The sequence below is a fragment of the Mustela putorius genome, unplaced genomic scaffold (genome assembly GCF_011764305.1).
Source record: "Mustela putorius furo isolate JIRA1106 unplaced genomic scaffold, ASM1176430v1.1 tig00003854_pilon_pilon_pilon, whole genome shotgun sequence".
In the NCBI taxonomy this organism is placed as follows: Eukaryota; Metazoa; Chordata; class Mammalia; order Carnivora; family Mustelidae; genus Mustela; species Mustela putorius.
Window position 1 is genome coordinate 1,513,321 of NW_025422006.1, and position 18,000 is coordinate 1,531,320.

Below are 18,000 nucleotides of genomic sequence, written 5' to 3' on the forward strand. Positions count from 1 at the left end.
GCAGGTCTTTCCCGCGGTGACGGTGCCCGCCGCAGATCTCCGCGACCCTAAACCTTGCGATGGTCACTCAGGTCGGGGCCGCACCACCCGCGTAAAACGCGCAGTTAGCGGGCACAACAGCAGCGACCCCCGCGCCCCACAGTCCGCAGCCCCGAGCAAACTTCGCGCCCGACAACGCCCGCAGGAAGCCGTTCAGCCGCGGAGCGCCGCCGCCTTCCCAGCGCACACCGCTGCGCTCGTCAGGTGGGCGGGCCGGAGCCCTCGCGACCAATCGGGGCCCGGGTTGTTGATGGGTGCCGGAGACTGCACGCTGATTGGCCGGAGTGGACCGGCCTTCTCCTCTCCGCCCAGCGCTGTCAGAGCGTTGCATCACCTCTGGACGCCCGGCGGCGGCGTGGACGCGGCTCTTTCCTCGTGCGCCTGCACGGGGGCCTTTCAGGTACACCCCCGGCCTGCTCGCAAGGTCGCCCCAGGTAGTCCTCGCCCTGCCTGCGGGCCTCTGTTGTACCCTCGCCTTACTTATGAGGCTATCTGGTACCCCCAGATTACCCCGCCCTGTCCGCAGGGTCGTCCCTGGTCACCCCGCCTTGCCCGCAGGGTCTCCTCTGGTAAAGCTCCCCCCGCCCCGCCCTGCCCGCAGGGTCTCCCTACAAAGCCCCCCTCCCTGCCGGCAGTGGCGCCCCAGGTCACCCCGCCCGCCGTCCTGCCCACGGGGTCGCCCCAGGTACCTCCGCTCTGCCTGCTGGCGTGATTGGGTGATGGCGAGAATTTGTTGTGGCATTTCAGAATGTGGGGAAATGATTTGACGATCGGGGCATTCCTTTGAAAAAAATCTGGTCTTAGCCCGCGGGAAGGAGGGTTTATTGCCAAGGACCTGGGGTTGGTGGTGAGTAAGCACAGCATCCCGGCGGAATATGCAGTGTGCCTGGGGCATGCGCCCGCAGCCGGGAGCAGGAGGACAGTTTTCCTGTGGGGTTTGTAGCGGGGAGAAAGAAGGCTTCTCAGGAGCTGCCCCGAGCTTGGGGCCTGGAAGCTGAGTCGGACTTGGAGGAGAGGTTGAGTCTGAAGGACCCTAGTAAGTACGGCAGGATTTGGAAGTGTGTGTGTTGCTTCAGAAGAGGGGAACTTGCGGTCACTGCAACTTTAGGGTGTGCAGGAAGCAAGTGGGAGATGGCAGCCTCCAGCCTTATGAGTTTTTGGTGTTGAATGAAATGGTGTTGGGAAGGAGTCCAGAAGAGAAGAGGGGGTTTTTGTTTGTTTGTTTGTTTAATACAAAGGTGAGGCTTAGTTTTAGCATCAGGTTTTGCATAAAGATCAGGAGGGATGAAACTAGAGGTAAAGTAATTGATTTAGGAAATTCCTAGTAGTATCATGAGCTTTTTTTCTTTAAAGATTTTATTTATTTGACAGAGAGAGAGAGAGATCACAAGTAAGCAGAGAGGCAGGCAGATAGAGGGGAAGGCAGGCTCCCGCTCGCTGAGCAGAAGGACAGGATGCGAATGGATGCAGACCCAGTCCCAGGATTCTAGGGTCATGACCTGAGCTGAAGGCAAAGGATTTAACCCACTGAGCCACCCAGGCGCCCCTTATCATGAACTTTTAAAACAAAGTATCAGTAGGGGCACCTGGGTGGCTCAGTCCATTGAGCATCAGGCTCTTGATTTCAGTCCAGGTCATGATCTCAGGGTCGTGCACCTGCACTGCAGGTCCATCTCTGGGCTTAAGTAGAGTCTACTTGAGACTCTCTCCATCTCTCTCTCTCCTTCTGACCTTCACCCCACTCACACTCTCTGTCTCTCTCAAATAAATAGATAAATCTTTAAAAAAAAAAAAAAAAGTGGGGAGGAATTCCAAAGCCAATCCTCTTAATAATTGTCTTGTGCCAAGAGGAACCGCAGAGTGGGATAGGTTGAAAAGGCAGGTGGGAGGAGTATTGCTGATGGAAACTAAGGACGCTGGCCAAGAGATTCCTTCAGACCATGGGTGTCAGCACACACTGGAGGATAGGCAGTAAGAATGCTTCTGCAGGCAGGGATTTACCGGAGAGTGTGAAGAAAAACCACACGGTTTAGGATAGGAACAGACTCGGGAGGGGAATATTAGTTCTGAAAAAGGGGATTGATAAAAGCCTTAGAGAGGAGGGTGCATTAGTTAAGCTAGGTAGTGCTAAGAGTATGTGGGGTGAGTTCCAGAAGCATGAAAGTAGTAGATCAGGAAAGTGGTTTTTGTTTCTCAGTGTGATGTTCCTGGTGCTTGAGTATTGTAAGAGAAAGGTCAGGAGGAAAAGTAGTAATTTGGGGTAAGATCATGGTGGCCTTGAGTGCCCTATTGAAAAGTCTGTACAGAATATTGTTGGGTGGGGCGCCTGGGTGGCTCAGTGGGTTAAGCCGCTGCCTTCGGCTCGGGTCATGATCTCAGGGTCCTGGGATCGAGTCCCGCATCGGGCTCTCTGCTCAGCGGAGAGCCTGCTTCCCTCTCTCTCTCTCTGCCTGCCTCTCCATCTACATGTGATTTCTCTCTGTCAAATAAATAAATAAAATCTTTAAAAAAAAAAAAAAAAAAAAGAATATTGTTGGGAGAGAGGAGTTACTGAATTTTTTTTTAATACAAAAATGGTACTTTCAGAGCTGCTTCTTAGGAAGTGGAATGTCTGATATACAGTATTTATTTTTCTCTTTATTTTAAAAGTTTTTGTGATAAAGTTAAAACATCCCGAGAAAAGTGGTGTGAAGTAACAAAGATTTGTTCTTTCATGCTCCCCAGCCCCTGCCATGGTAGGCATAGTGAAGGTTGGTGCATAGCCTTCTAAATTCAAATACAAAATTACTTAAACATAGATTTTATTTACTTACGTATGTTTTAAGTCTCTTAAAAATGATAATATGCGGGGCGCCTGGGTGGCTCAGTGAGTTAAGCCTCTGCCCTCGGCTCAGGTCGTGATTCCAGGGTCATGGGATCGAGCCCCGCATCGGACTCTCTGCTCGGCGGGGAGCCTGCTTCCTCCTCTCTCTCTGCCTGCCTTGCCTCTCTGTCTACTTGTGATCTCTCTCTCTCTGTCAAATAAATAAATAAAATCTTAAAAAAAAAAGATAATATGCATAGTATAAATAGTTAGAGCTATGACCTCCTTTTTTTCCTTTCTCAATATAAGGCAGTATGTATATTTGACATATTAGGATTATTTTTAATGCCTACATGGGACTGATGTGCCATAATTTATTTTAGCCACTTATTCATGGATGTTCAAGTTGTTTTCAAATATTTCTCTATATGCTTCAATCTTTGTCCATATTTTATACATTTGTGTAAGTATATCTGTGGGGTATATGTTAATAGGATATGACTCAATTGAGAAAGAGCTGGAGATAGACCCACCTCTGGGATGAGATGTGACTTACTGTGACATAATATGAAGACCTGGGGAGGCAGAAGAGGGAACAGAAATAGACTTAGAGATCAGATGCACATGACTTTGGTGATCAGTTAGATGTGGAGATTATCTGGTACTATTAAGGGGACTCAGATTTCAGATAATGGGAAGGAATAGTGAAACTACTAGTACAGTGGAATTAAAGACAAGCAGATGTTGCAAGGAAGTGCATGGATTTTTTATTTTTATTTTTAGAAGAGGAGTGGGAGAGAGAGAATCTTAAGTAGACTCCACACCCAGGACAGAGTTCGCTGGGGGGCTCAGTCTCACAACCCTGAGATCATGACCCAAGCCAAAATCAAGAGTCAGATGCTTAACTGACTGTGCCATCTAGTGCCCCATCGGTATTTATTTGTAAAGTATTTTGGTATGCATTTCTAAGATCTATTGAAGTAAACACAAGTAAAAGTCAAGGAGATTATCTAGAAATTTCTGAACAGGTCTGGAAGAGTCTAGAATACGGAGAGTTGGAGGGCAAGGGTTATGGTAAGAAAGAAGAAGAAGAGATCTTTTTCTCTTAGCATGACCTGGTGATTAATCTTTCTCCTCCTTCTGCTCCCCACACTCCATGCCCTGTGGTTACTGGACGCTGTTTGCAAGTACAGCTCTCCAGTGGATATGAAGGGCCAGAGCAATCCTGTGATGTATGCGTGGGGGCTGTTTCTCTCAGCAGCCGCCACAGCCCGGTCACTGATACATAGCTCCTCCCTGTGCTGTTACGTTGAGTCTTTGTGTTTGGCATAATAATTCACTGATTCTTAATTTGGGGGGGAATAGAAACTCCCTAGAAAGTTTTATAAAACTTATGACCCTTTTTCACCAAAAACGTAAGTCTCACTTTCTAAAAAAAAAAAAAATTTTTTTTCAGATAGATATTCCTGAATAATGATTAGAACAGTTCAAGAGTAGTGACTTAAAAACTGTACTGTGCGTGCTGATCCCCTAGGATCTTGTTAAAACGCAGGTTCTGAATCCTCAGTCCAAGGTGGGCCTGGTAAGTCTACTATAGTCAGCTCCCATAGGTGCTGGCAATTCTAGAACTGGCCTTGAGGAGGATTAGAAGTGACAGAAAGAAATGTATTGATATCCAAAGATCTGTTAATCTTCAGATGTAGCCTTTTCCGTTTCAGCAGGCCTCTAACAAGGTGGTCACTGAACCAGCAGAACCCCTAATAAATCATTTAGGGCACAGACACACCCTTACCATCTGTGAAAGGCCAGGCATTGTAACAAGATCCAAAGATCCAAAATGCCATTCAATTTCTGCTTAACACCATTTAATGACACCTAGACAGAAAGGGATGCTTCGATGTTCTTGTCGTATTTTTTTCCATATATAAAATCCAAAGACAGCCTCACATCTCAAAAATAAATCAAAGAAAAGGAGAGACACTGATGGTGAAAAAAACAACAACAAAAACAAAACTTAAAAAAAACAATTTTTAATGTGTATAAATTTTTTAAAATTTGTTTTTTGGATGGCATGGGTCAATTACTATGCTTGAGGTTTTGGTACCCAGGCTCCCCGCCGAGTAGAGAGTCCGATGCGGGGCTCGATCCCAGGACCCCGAGATCATGACCTGAGCAGCGGCCCAACCACTGAGCCACCCAGGCACCCCAAGATTTTATTTATTTATTTGACAGAGAGAGACACCAAAAGAGCGGAAACACAAGCAGGGGGAGTAGAAGAGAGAGAAGCAGGCTTCAGGCTAAGCAGGGAGCCCTGTGTGGGGCTGGATCCCAGAACCCTGGGATCACGACCTGAGCTGAAGGCAGACACTTAACAACTGAGCCACCCAGGTGTCTCAATAAAAATCTTTTTTAAAATAAAGTTAAAAAAATAAAATAAAAGATTTTATTTATTTGAGAGAGAGAGAGCGCGTGCACAAACAGGGGATCTGCAGAGGGAGAAGGAGAAGCAGACTCCCTGCTGAGCAACGAGCCTGACATGGGGCTCAATCCCAGGACTCTGGGATCATGGCCCGAGCTAAAGGCAAATGCTTAACTGACTGAGCCACCCAGGTGCCCCAAGTTCTTGAGTTCTTAAGATTCTCTATCTTCTCTGTTGTTTTCTCATTATTAACAGTCTTGTCCCCTTTTAATCTGATGTTGGTTTGGAAACCTGGTCACCAACCTTATTGAAATTATTAAGTAAGAATATATAGGCTTTGAGGAGGAATGGGTTGGAGGATGCTCCCTAGGTAGTTAAGCCCCAGACTGATCAGGTGTTTCTGCAGGGATTTTTAGCAGAACTCTTAAAACGCCACTTTAAGACTTCTCTTATTAGGGACTAAATCCAGGATGTATACAGTTTGTCCAACCCAAAAATCACGAATAAGCAATAAAAGGAATAAAACAGAAAATTGGAATGAGCTAGAAATTATTTGAATGTCAGTCATATCTTTTTAGCTTTTTTTTCTTTTTTGGCGGGGGGGGGTTACCTGTTTTCCTCAAAGAAATGAGGTTATCTCAACAAAAGTGCTATCTGTCCTGTGAGTGTAGGTAAAAACTCTTACCTACTTTGAGATTTATTTTTTTCAGGTTAATGCATTTTTAGTATCTTTACATAAATTTCCAAAATTTTCTTGTTTCTTCTTAGAAATATGTTGTCTACAATTACTAAATGTTATATTAGAGTTAAGAAATAAGTGAAGAATATTATTTAGAAACAAATTTTACAATAATCAAAAAGTACTGGGCTACTTGGGTGGCAGTTAAGTATGCCTTCGGCTCAGGTTGTGATCTGGGTCCTGGGATCAAGTCCTGCATCAGACTCCTCGATCAGCAGGGTGTCTGCTTCTGTCTCTCTCTCGCTCTCTCTCTTGCTCTCTCTCAAATAAAATCTTTTTTAAAAAGTACTATGTATTCCTACATCACACAACATGCAGAAATAACTTAAAATAGATCAGCAACCTAAATATAATAGCTCAACCTTCACAATTTTGTTTTAGGTAGTGGTTTCTTAAATATGACACCAAAAGCTCAAGAACAAAACAAAAAGTAGATAAACTGACTTTACTAAAAATTAAAAGTGGTGCTTTAGCAATAAGGTGAAAAAGATAAAGACAACCCACAGGGGGCGCTAGGTGGCTCAGTTAGTGAAGAGTCTGCCTTCAGCTTGGGTCATGATCTCAGGGTTTGGGGATAAGCCCTTCGTTGGACTCGCTCAGCAGGGAGTCTGCTTCTCCCTCTGCCCCTCTCCCTGCTTGCACTCTTTCTCTCTGTCTCTCTCTCAAATAAATAAAATCTTTAAAAAAAAACACAACCCACAGAATGGGAGAAAATTTTTGCAAATTCTGTAGTCCCAATAAGGGACTTCTGTCTGGAATATATGAAGAACTCTTATAACTCAACAGTTAAAAGACAACCTAGTTTAAACATTGTATAAAAGATGAATGGTAATTTCTCCAAATAATATATAAATATTGCCAATAAGCACATGAATATGTGATCAACATCACTAATCACTAGAAAATGCAAATTAAAATCATGATAAGATACCACTTCATACCCACAGGATTTCCTATAATTCAGAAATGGACAATCAGGAGTGAGAATGTAGAAAAACAAATACTCACTGTGGGAAAATATAAAATGAGGCGGCAGCTTTAGAAAACATTTTCGGGTAGTTTCTCAAAAGTTAAACACAGTTTCCATGTGATCCAGCAGTTGTACTCCTGGATGTAGACCCAAAAGAACTGAAAACATATGTCCACGCAAAATCTTATACATGGGGGTACCTGGGTGGCTCAGTGGGTTAAGCCTCTGCCTTCAGCTCAGGTCACGATCTCAGGGTCCTGGGATCGAGCCCCACTTCGGGCTCTTTGCTCGGCAGGGAGCCTGCTTCTCCCCCCACCACCGCTCCCTGCCTCTCTGTCTACTTGTGATCTCTCTCCCTGCGTCAAATAAAATAAAAAAAAAAAAAGTTATACATGAATATTCATAGGAGGACTGTTCCTAATAGCCAAAAAGTAGAAACATTCCTAATGTCCATGAACTAATGAATGGATAAAATATGGCATAGCTATACAATGAAATATTCAGCCATAAAAAATAATGAAGTATAAAGACATGTTATAACGTAGAAGAACTTTGAAAACATAATTTAGCAAGACAGACACATAATTCCATCTTTATGAACTGTTCTGAATAAGAAAACTCAGTATTGCAGAAAGCAGATTAATTGTTGCCCGGGGGCTGGGGAAGAAGGCAGTGGAGAATGACTGCTACTGTAGGCAGGTTTTTGGAGCAGGCAGGGCAGAGCGGTAATGAAGATGTTGTGGAATTAGAGCATGCTCCTGGTTGCCCAACCTCGTGAATATACTAAAAACCACTGAATTGTACATAAGTATGGACTTTATGGTATTTGAACTATAATTCAAAAAAGCTGTGATTTTTTTCAAGTATAGTGTAGTGTCATGGATAGTAATACATACACTCATTTTAAAGTATGCCACTCTGTTATTCCTAGACTTTGCTGTTAAGAATAATAAATTTGCTTTTCTCTTGCAGCAACAAAATGGTTCAGCAAGTTCCAGAAAACATCAATTTTCCTGCTGAAGAAGAGAAAATCTTACAGTTCTGGTCTGAATTTAACTGTTTTCAGGAATGCTTAAAGCAATCAAAACATAAGCCGAAGTATGTGAATTTCTTTGATAATGGTAGAGTCTTTGAGAATAGTCATTTCTAAAAAAAAAAAGAATAGTCATTTCTTAGACCGAGTTCCATGAAGGCAGAAGCTTCACTGATTTTTGTGCTTCCAGCATCTCCTAGCTCTCTACATAGTGGGTACTTTGTGCAATGGGTACATATTGAATGGATGAGTTTTTAAATATTGAGGTAGATTCTGTTTCTTTAAGTCTGAATAGAGTTTATGTATCACCTTCTTCCGTTCTACTTTTCTCATACTTACCACCCTCATTTAAACACTAGACTAGTCCTAGCTTCCTGTTGGAGTACTTCCTGCTTCTAGTCTCCATTCACTTAAAGACCAGTCCTTTCTTTACTGTTTTTATCATGTGTCTCCTGTGTTCAGAAACATCATGAGATGTTTGTTCCTGTTTTACTGATGAGGTAACTCAGGATTGGTATGAATAACTTGCCTTATGTCATGGAACTAATAAACCGAGTGTGGATAGTCTGATGGTCATTCCAGCTCCGCCATAACAAGGTTTTTTGAAGACAGGACCTCCAGTAAATATTTAACCATTTATGTCTGTGAATTTTCTGATTTGCTGCCTTTCTACATTCTATCTGCTTTTTATCACTCTACTATGATGGGAGCTATCTGTAGAAAAATGTTATCCTAAGTTTTTGCTATTTTAAAGTCCCTTAACCTTTTTATTGTCTCTGTTAGATTTACGTTCTATGATGGGCCTCCTTTTGCAACTGGACTACCTCACTATGGACATATACTTGCAGGGACAATTAAAGATATAGTTACCAGATATGCTCACCAGAATGGGTTTCATGTTGAGAGAAGATTTGGATGGGATTGTCATGGCTTACCTGTGGTATGTTTGAGTCACCAGTCAAAAAGTTCTGATTTTTTTTAATGAGCGTTGGATTTTATTGTGAATTTTTTCTATATTGTACTTTGTTAATATGAATTTTTCCTATAATGTACTTTGTTTCTACAATATTATTTATAGTTCATTTTCTCTCTAGATTTTTGAGATCCAGTTTTTAAAAATCTGTGTTATTTGCTAGAGTTGCTGAATTGCATTTATTTCAGAGGGCAGGGATATTAACAATCTTACTGCAAATTTTCAGGAATATGAAATTGATAAGACACTGGGAATCAGAGGACCAGAGGATGTAGCCAAAATGGGGATTGTAGAATATAACAATCAGTGCCGAGCAATTGTGATGAGATATTCTACTGAGTGGAAGGTATGTTGGGTTATTTTCAGTGGAATGAATGAAAACTTTAGTTTTTAAATGGAGTTGAAAAGGTTTATATCCCTTTTGTGCTTTTTATGAGAAACATCCAAAAGTATGGCTATCTGTGTGAGATTTTGACATAGGAGGGTTGACCGCCCTCTTGAAAGAAGTATTTAGTTTCTACCTACAACACTATTAAGCTGTGAGCTTAAACTGTGCCCTGCCATATCTATGTACTTGACTGTCTTCAGTACTTAATCTCCTACCTACTCACTGTATTTGACAGGAATCGGGCTGTCCTAGCAAAGAGATTAACTTGAATGTTGCTGTTAAAAACAATTCAGCTTTGGCCTCAGTGTTCTATTGATTTGACTGTCATCCTGCCTACTGTTTCTGTCCGTAAGTCCTGTGAAAGGCTGGCAGAGCTCCTGTCTCTCTCGTTCTGATGTGTGGAGGAGCAGAGGTCCCCATCTTCCCTGTTTCTCCAGCTAGTGTGTCTGTGTACCTTAAAAACATGTCTGACTTCTGTTTTTCCATCTCTCTCACCACTTTGACTTCTCAAACCTACTGTTGGAAAATTCAGAGTCTCCTGTTCTGCAGATAGTATCCGTCTTCCAGGCCTCACACACCATCCTCACGATCAAATCAAATGCCAAATCCTGTCAGGTCTTTTTCTTCAGTGTCTTTTGTCAAGTCATTGCATTCCTACAATCTCCCGGGCCCCCAACCCCCCTCCCTGAGTCTCTGTAACCATCTCCTGATTGGCCTTGTGCTCCCATTCTTTGCACTCGTCCTGCCAGGTCATCTCTCCCACAAGACTCATCGTTGTCTTCCCTGCTCAGAATTCTGAGTGGCTTCTCTTTGCTGGTAAATAAAATCTGATTTCATCAACCTGAAAATCAAGCTCCTCAATTCTCTCCTAACTTTTTATTTTTCAATTTTTTATTTAAAAAAAATTTTTTTTCCTAACTTGATGCAGTCAGACTTTCTTGCCTGGCTGCCAGAAGGAAAAAAATCTAACAAATGTAATATGCATGTGGCTTTCTTTTTTTTTTTCCTTAAATTTTTTTTTTTTATTTTTTAACTTTTCATTTTGAAATAATTCAGACTTAGCAAAAAATTTCAAAAATAGTTACGAAAAATTCCCCTATACTCTCCTTTCCCAAATTCTGACACCTTTAATAATCATAATTATCAAAAGCAAGAAATTAACAGATACAGGGGCGCCTAGGTGGCTCAGTGGGTTAAAGCCTCTGCTTTCGGCTCGGGTCGTGATCCCTGGGTCTGGGGATCGAGCCCCGCATCGGGCTCTGCTCGGCGGGGAGCCTGCTTCCTTTCCTCTCTCTCTGCCTCTCTGCCTCCCTGTGGTTTCTGTCTGTCAAAATAAATAAAATCTTTAAAAAAAGAAAAAAGAAAAGAAATTAACAGATACAGTATAATAGACTTTCAAATTATACCAGTTGTTCCACTAATTATTTCTTTTTTTTTTTTTAAGATTTTATTTATTTATTTGACAGAGAGAGATCACAAGTAGGCAGAGAGGCAGGCAGAGAGAAAGGGAGAAAGTAGGCTCCCTGCTGAATAGAGAGCCCGATGCGGGGCTCGATCCCAGGACCCTGGGATCATGACCTGAGCCGAAGGCAGAGGCTTAACCCACTGAGCTACCCAGGCGCCCCATCCACTAATTATTTCTGATCTAGGATCCAGTCTAGGAACACACATTGCATATAGTTGTCATACTTCCTTATTCTACTTCAACCCGGAGGATTCCCTCAAACTTTCTTCGTCTTTTATGACCTTATCACTTTTTCTTTTTAAGTTTACTTATTTAATTTCTACACCCAACATGGGGCTCAAGCTTACAACCCCAAAATCAAGAGTCAGATGCTCTTCCAACTGAGCCAGCCAGGCACCTGACCTTGTCACTTTTAAGGAGTACAGACTGGTTATTTTGTAGAAAGTGCCCCAAAGTCTGGCGTTTTCTCATGATTAAGTTTTCGTTATGTACGCATTTTTTACAAGAATACTCAGAAGTGACATCATGCCCTTCTCATTCTGTCATTATCAGGAGGCCTGTGATGCTAATATATCTCATTCTTGACATTAATTCTGTTCACTAAGGTAGTATATGTCAGGTTTTCCCATTGTTAATTTGCAGTTTTTCCTTTGAAATTAAGTATGCTGTGGGAGAGTCTTTGCAAATACCCGATTTCTTATACTTTTGTTTATGAATTTTTGCATCCATTGATGATTCTTGCCAGCAGCAGTTACATACCTGTGGTGTATGCCAAATGCTAGTTTGGGTAAACTTTTATAAAGGAATCCTAATATTTTTAACTGACATCATCTGCATATAGGATGAATGCCAAGAAAATTGGTTCTTAACCTTACGTAGTGTGTTGTTTACTGCATAGGTTTACCTGAAACATTAGTTGTTTTGTTTTCCCAAAATCATTGTATATGTGATGACGATAGAAATGAGACACATTGATGTGCAATAACAAATATCATTGTTTAATAACTCTAACATTCATATTTTTAAAGTCCACTGTTACGAGACTTGGCCGATGGATTGACTTTGACAATGACTACAAAACTCTGTATCCACAATTCATGGAATCTGTCTGGTAGGTTTATTTGAAATTTAAATATAATGAATATTCTGTTTATTGCTTAGTGGAGAGATCCTCTAGCGTGAATCGGTTTTTCAGATTCACAATTACTTATCAGAAGTCTTTGGGATGGATTTGTTTTTTGTTTTTAAAGCTTTATTTATTTTGAGCACTTTTCAGTTCATAGCAAAATTGAGAGTAAGTTACAGAGATTTCCCCTGTACCCTGCCCCCACGCATGCATGGCCTCCTCCAATACCAACAGCTCCCCTCAGAGTGACACATTTGTTACCATTGATGACATACATTGACACATCATAATCACCCCAAGTCTATAGTTTACATTAAGGGTCACTCTTGGTGTTGTATGTTATGTAGGTTTAGACAAATAACATGTAGTCATCATGGTAGCATCATATAGAGTTTATTGTCCTGAAAATCTTATGTGTACTAGCTGTTTATCTCTATCAACCTCTAGATTTGTTTTATAATTCAATAAATTTTTAATTCTGCTAGGGTAATAGGATATGCATGTACTCTGTAGTATATAATGGCTCCAGCAGGTTTAGCAGCAACCTGTAATCAAATACATCAGTATTTTTGCATCAGAACACACAATTGTTCATGCTAAGTAGACAAAACAAAGAATATAAATGGCCTGATGTCCGTTGAAGGGTACTGATGTCAGTTGGTGGGTTTTTTGTTGTTGTTTGTTTGTTTGTTTTTGGCCAAATTGGTACCAAATTTAGGGAAATGAAGTTTCAGAAGTGTTTTTGTTTTGTTTATTAAGCCTAAGAGATTGTGTACTTGTATTTTATACTGAGACAAGTTGTATAGTGCAGTCGCTTGCATAGCAAGTTACTTCTTTTTACTAGCATTGCTTCTTTTTACTATTACAAAACAAGTGTTACAATGCCAAAGGTTTAATAGGTGAACCTCTATATGAGAATCATTACATCTCATTACTGGGCAAACAAATACCGTTATTATGACTGCCAAGTGCCCTAAGCACAGACCTTGGGCCTGGAGGAAAGCCTCTTTTATTAAATTACGCATAGTGACAGGTGAGTTGCAAAGCTCTTTGGTATGATGCACTTCCTTTGTGCGCTTTGTAGGCACTTGTGGCTCTTACTGCCTTCCTGTCCACCTGCTTGCATTGCTGTTGGTCAAGATCTGTGGCACATGCTTGGCACAAGTCCTTGGCCCCTGAGGAGCTAGATGCCTTGAGGGGCAGTTCTCAGACCCTCTGACTTGACAGGCCCCTGTGATCACATCTCCAGACCCATCTCCAGACTGCAAGGTTGGAAGCTGATAAGAGTCTCAAGAGGGGGCTTTCCATTCACTGAACAGCTAGACTTCTTAAGATCAGAGAAGCTCTAAAAACCACAATTTGGGTTACACACCTCCCGAGCACTTAAATGTGGCTAGTATGGTCAAGAAAATGAATTTCTCATTTTAATTTAAATTTAAATTAGCACATGTCGGGGTGCCTGACTGGCTCAGTTAGTGGAGCATGTGACGCTTGATCTCAGGGTTAGAAGTTCATCCCCCATGTTGGGTACAGAGATTACTTAAAAATAATGTTTTGTTTTGTTTTTTTTTAGAAAGAGCACATGTGGCTAGTGTCTACCATGCTGGACAATATAGCTCTACACAATACTTCTTACTTTATGTAAAACCATACTTGAATCAGAGAAAACAGTTTTCAGAGCTTCTCAGTGTTAGGGCTCCTGGGTGGCTTGGTCGGTTAAGCATCTGCCTTAGGCCCAGGTCAGGGGGATCTAGTCCCTGCTCAGCAGGGAGCCTGCTTCTCCCTCCTCTCCCTGCCTGTGCTCTGTCTTGCTGTCTCTGTCTCTCTCTTTCAAATAAGTAAAATAAATAACTCATTTTTTAGAAAGCTTCTAAGTATTAGAATATTACTGGGGAGCATGTTGGCAGATATATAAGGCATATAGGTTTAGAGGGAATATAAAAAGATAGTAGGAGATACCTTTAATAATGATGACATTAATAATGGCAGATAATTTAGATGGGATTGGTGCTTTTGACTACATAAAGTACTTCCCTATCAGTTTTCCCACGTGATTCATAGAGTCCTGGGTATTGTGTTTGGACCCTGTTTTTTTTTGTTGTTGTTGTTGTTTTTTTTGTTTTTGTTTTTGTTTTTTTTTTAAAGATTTTATTTATTTATTTGTCAGAGAGAAGAGAGAGAGTGAGTGAGAGCGAGCACAGGTAGACAGAGTGGAAGGAAGAGTCAGAGGGAGAAGCAGGCTCCCTGTGGAGCAAGGAGCCCGATGTGGGACTCGATCCCAGGACGCTGGGATCATGACCTGAGCCGAAGGCAGCTGCTTAACCAACTGAGCCACCCAGGCGTCCCTGTTTTGTTTTTTTTTAAAGATTTTATTTATTTATTTGACAGACAGAGATCACAAGTAGGCAGAGAGGCAGGCAGAGAGAGAGGAGGAAGCAGGCTCCCTGCTGAGCAGAGAGCCCAATGTGGGACTCGATCCCAGGACCCTGAGATCATGACCTGAGCCGAAGGCAGTGGCTTAACCCACTGAGCCACCCAGGCGCCCTGGACCCTGTTTCAAGGTGAAGACAGGTGACTGACTTGCGTGAGATCACAATTTATTTTATGACTCCTAGGTTTCAAACTGGGTCTTAGGATAATAATCCTTCTCTAGTCTTCTGTGAATATCCTTGAATCAAAGCATATAATTTAAGACTGAGTTTAAACTTGGGCAATTTGAGGGGTACCTGGGTGGCTCAGTTGGTTAAGATCTGACTTCAGCTTAGGTCATGATCTCAGGGTCCTGGGACTGAGCCCCACATCAGGCTCTGTGCTCAGCGGGGAGTCTGCTTCCCCCTCTGCCTCTCCCACTGCTTGTTTTCTCCCCCTTCCTCAAGTAGATAAATAAAACCTTGAAAAAAAAAACAAAATTTGAGAAATTTGTGCTAAGGTGACGGCATAGGAAGATCCTAAATTCGCACACAAATGGAGGGGGTGCCTGGGTGGCTCAGTTGGTGAAAGGTCTGCCTTCGGCTCAGGTCATGATCCCAGGATCCTGGGATGAAGCCCCATGTAAGGCTCCCTGCTCAGTGGAGAGTCTGCTCACATAGATCTACAATTTCCTGGGAAAAAGACCTGGAAACTAGCTGAACAACTCCTCCACCACAAAAGGCCCACATCAAGATGGGCACTGGGAGGCAGAGATAGATTGATTGATTTACTTGTCATAGAACTTCAGCCTGAGGGGCTGCCTTTAGGTTTACTACTAGATCTATAGGCTACAAAGGTGTCCTTGGGAATGTGCCCCAGGGGACACCATATTTGTGCTGTCTCTCCTCTCACTGCTGCTCACTGATACCTTCCAGAAAGAAGTTTATATATATACCCGTTTTTGCAGCTATTAGCCAGGGGACCAAATTGCCTGATCTGGAAGTCCATAAGCTTTATAGTGCAGTCCCACAGCTGTACACATTTGTGTACTTTATTTTTTTAGGATTTTATTTTTTTATTTGAGAGAACACAGAGGGAGAGTGAGAGGGAGAAGCAGACTCTCCACTGAGCAGGGAGCCTTACACAGGGCTTGAGCCCAGGATCCTGGGATCATGACCTGAGCCGAAGGCAGACCTTTCACCGACTGAGCTACCCCGGCGCCCCCTCTATTTGTGTACTTTGTAAAAGCTGCTGCTTGAGTGTCTGGGTTCACATTCAGCCTGAAACTAGGTTCTGACAGAGAGACCTCACCCTGGTACACTCACAGGTCTTGGAACACTTTCACCAACAGTGAACTATCGAGAGTACGTCAGGTCTATGGCCATACCACCCTGAATGCGCCTGATCTCATCTGATCTCGGAAGCTAAGCAGGGTCAGGCCTGGTTAGTACTTGGATGGGAGAATAAGTCAGGCTGCTTAGGCAGTCACAAAGTTTGAGAGATAACCGAGAGCTCTAGGGCAAGGCTGAACAATAAAGTTCATCTCCCACATGAGACTGCTCCTTCAAGACTGGGAGAGGTAGCGGTTTTACGTGGTACAAAGAAACAAACCCGGTGCATCAAGCAAAAGGAGGAGACAGAGGAATAAGTTCTAAACAAAACAACAAGAAAAAAACCTCAATGAAATGGAGGCACGTGGGGCTCCACAGTAAAGAGGACCTCGAAATACTAAAAATAGAAATACCATATGATGCAGTAATTCTGCTTCTGGGTATTTATTCAAAAAACCCCCCAAAACACTACTTCAAAAAAGATGTATGTACCCTTATGTTCATCACAATATTATTTACAGTAGCCAAGGTGTGATACCAACCTGAGAGTGCACTGGCTGACTGACAGATTTAAAAAAAAAAAAAAAAAGCAGGGGTGCATGTCTGGGTGACTCAGTCAGCTGAGCGTCAGACTTTGCTTTTGACTCCAGTGACAATGTCAGGGTCAGTGGGATGGAGCCCCGCATCAGGCTCTGTGCTCAGGGTGGAGTCTGCTTGAGAGTCTCTCTCCTCCTACCTCCTCACTCCCTTGCTTACCCGTTCCCCTCTCTTTCTTCAAAATAAAATCTTTAAAAAAAAAAAAAAAATGTGGGGTGGGGGCCCTGGTGGCTCAGTGAGCTAAGCATCTAGCTTCTGATTTCGGCTCAGTTCACAATCTCAGGGTTGTGAGATGGAGCCCCACATCAAGCTCTATACTGGGTGTGCAGCCTGTTGAAGATTCTGCCCCTCTCTCCCTTCCCCCCCCACTTCCTCCCTCTCCTCCTCTTAAGAGAAAAAGGATGCAGGGGGAGGGAGGGAGCGTAAAATAGAGTATCACTCAGTCATAAGAAAGAGTAATTCTTGCCATTGACAACATGGTGGACCTTGAGGTATTACGCTAAGTGACCTAAGTCAGAAAGAAATACCTTTTGATTTCACTTAAATGTGGAATCTAAAATAACAAAACTTGGGGCACCTGGGTGGCTCAGTCAGTTGAGTGTCTGCCTTCTACTCAGGTCGTGATCCCAGGATCCTAGAATCAAGCCCTGCGTTGGGCTCCCTGCTCACTGGGAAGCCTGCTTCTCCCTCTCCCTCTGCCTGCTGTTCCCCTACTCTCTCTCTCTCTCTCAAGTAAATAAATAAAATCTTCAAAAAGATAAAATAACAAGACTTACAGACACAGAGAACAGAATGGTATTTGCCAGGGGAAAGAAGAATTTGGAGGTGGGCAGTGGGTAAAGGGAGGTCAAGAGGTACAAACTTACAGTTGTAAGTAAATCACGGAGATGTAGCACACAGCATGGTGACTATAGTCAATAACATTGTGCATATTTTAAGTTGCCCAGATGATAAATCTTAAAAGTTCTCATAAGAAAAATATTGTTGTAACCTTTGTGGTGGAGGGTGAGTAGACTTACTATGGTGATGATTGTGCAGTGTGTCTAAATACCAAATCCTCATGTTGCACATCTGAATCTAATACAGTGCTACATGTCAGTTATGCCTCAGTAAAAATATAATAAACTTGGGCAATTTTACGTAGAACTTCACTTTTTAATCTTTGTTTAAAGCCAAGCAATACTATGAAAAAATGTGCACAGTTTTCCATAAAAATGTATTTTTAACAAGTGGGAAAGAGTTTATTTATTGTACCAAGCACATAGGAATTGGACTATAAAAATTATACATAAAGACAGAATTAAGGGTTCCCACCAATGCATCCTGACATCCAGCCGGGACAGGTCTGGAGACCTCAGGATGTCTGTTACCATTGACATGTCAGCATCTTGATACATTTAGCTTAAAGCAACATGGTTGAATGTTTAATAAAAGTTTTTGACTGGGGCGCCTGGGTGGCTCAGTGGGGTAGGCCTCTGCCTTCGGTTCAGGTCATGATCTCAGAGTCCTGGGATCGAGTCCCGCATCGGGCTCTCTGCTTGGCAGGGAGCCTGCTTCCTCCTCTCTCCCTCTCGCCTGCCTCTCTGCCTGCTTGGTCTCTCTCTGTCAAATAAATAAATAAAATCTTTAAAAAAAAAAAGTTTTTGACTAACTGTAGGAGAGATATCCTAATCCCAACTATTTATTCTTTCTAAATTGCCTTTGTAAA

The 18,000-nt window shown here is 42.4% G+C and overlaps 1 protein-coding gene and 1 non-coding gene across 4 annotated transcripts in view; both read left to right on the forward strand.

The window, feature by feature from the left end:
- The first annotated feature begins 335 nt into the window (after positions 1-335).
- The window catches only part of IARS1 (isoleucyl-tRNA synthetase 1), a 72,365-nt gene continuing 54,700 nt past the window's right edge, over positions 336-18,000 (forward strand). Inside the window, exons 1-6 of one of the 3 annotated variants that reach the window (XM_045064994.1) lie at positions 389-439; positions 4,299-4,424; positions 7,943-8,068; positions 8,787-8,943; positions 9,203-9,322; positions 11,858-11,940. In XM_045064994.1, coding sequence (XP_044920929.1) covers positions 7,950-8,068; positions 8,787-8,943; positions 9,203-9,322; positions 11,858-11,940 — 479 coding nt within the window. In that variant the 5' untranslated portion in view covers positions 389-439; positions 4,299-4,424; positions 7,943-7,949. Of the gene's footprint in view, positions 474-4,298; positions 4,425-7,942; positions 8,069-8,786; positions 8,944-9,202; positions 9,323-11,857; positions 11,941-18,000 lie in introns of all 3 variants that reach the window. The other 2 variants (XM_004766161.2, XM_004766163.3) reach the window with 2 other exon arrangements.
- Positions 4,001-4,131, forward strand: LOC123387549. The gene has a single exon (XR_006601992.1). It is a non-coding gene; the product is annotated as a small nucleolar RNA SNORA84 (small nucleolar RNA).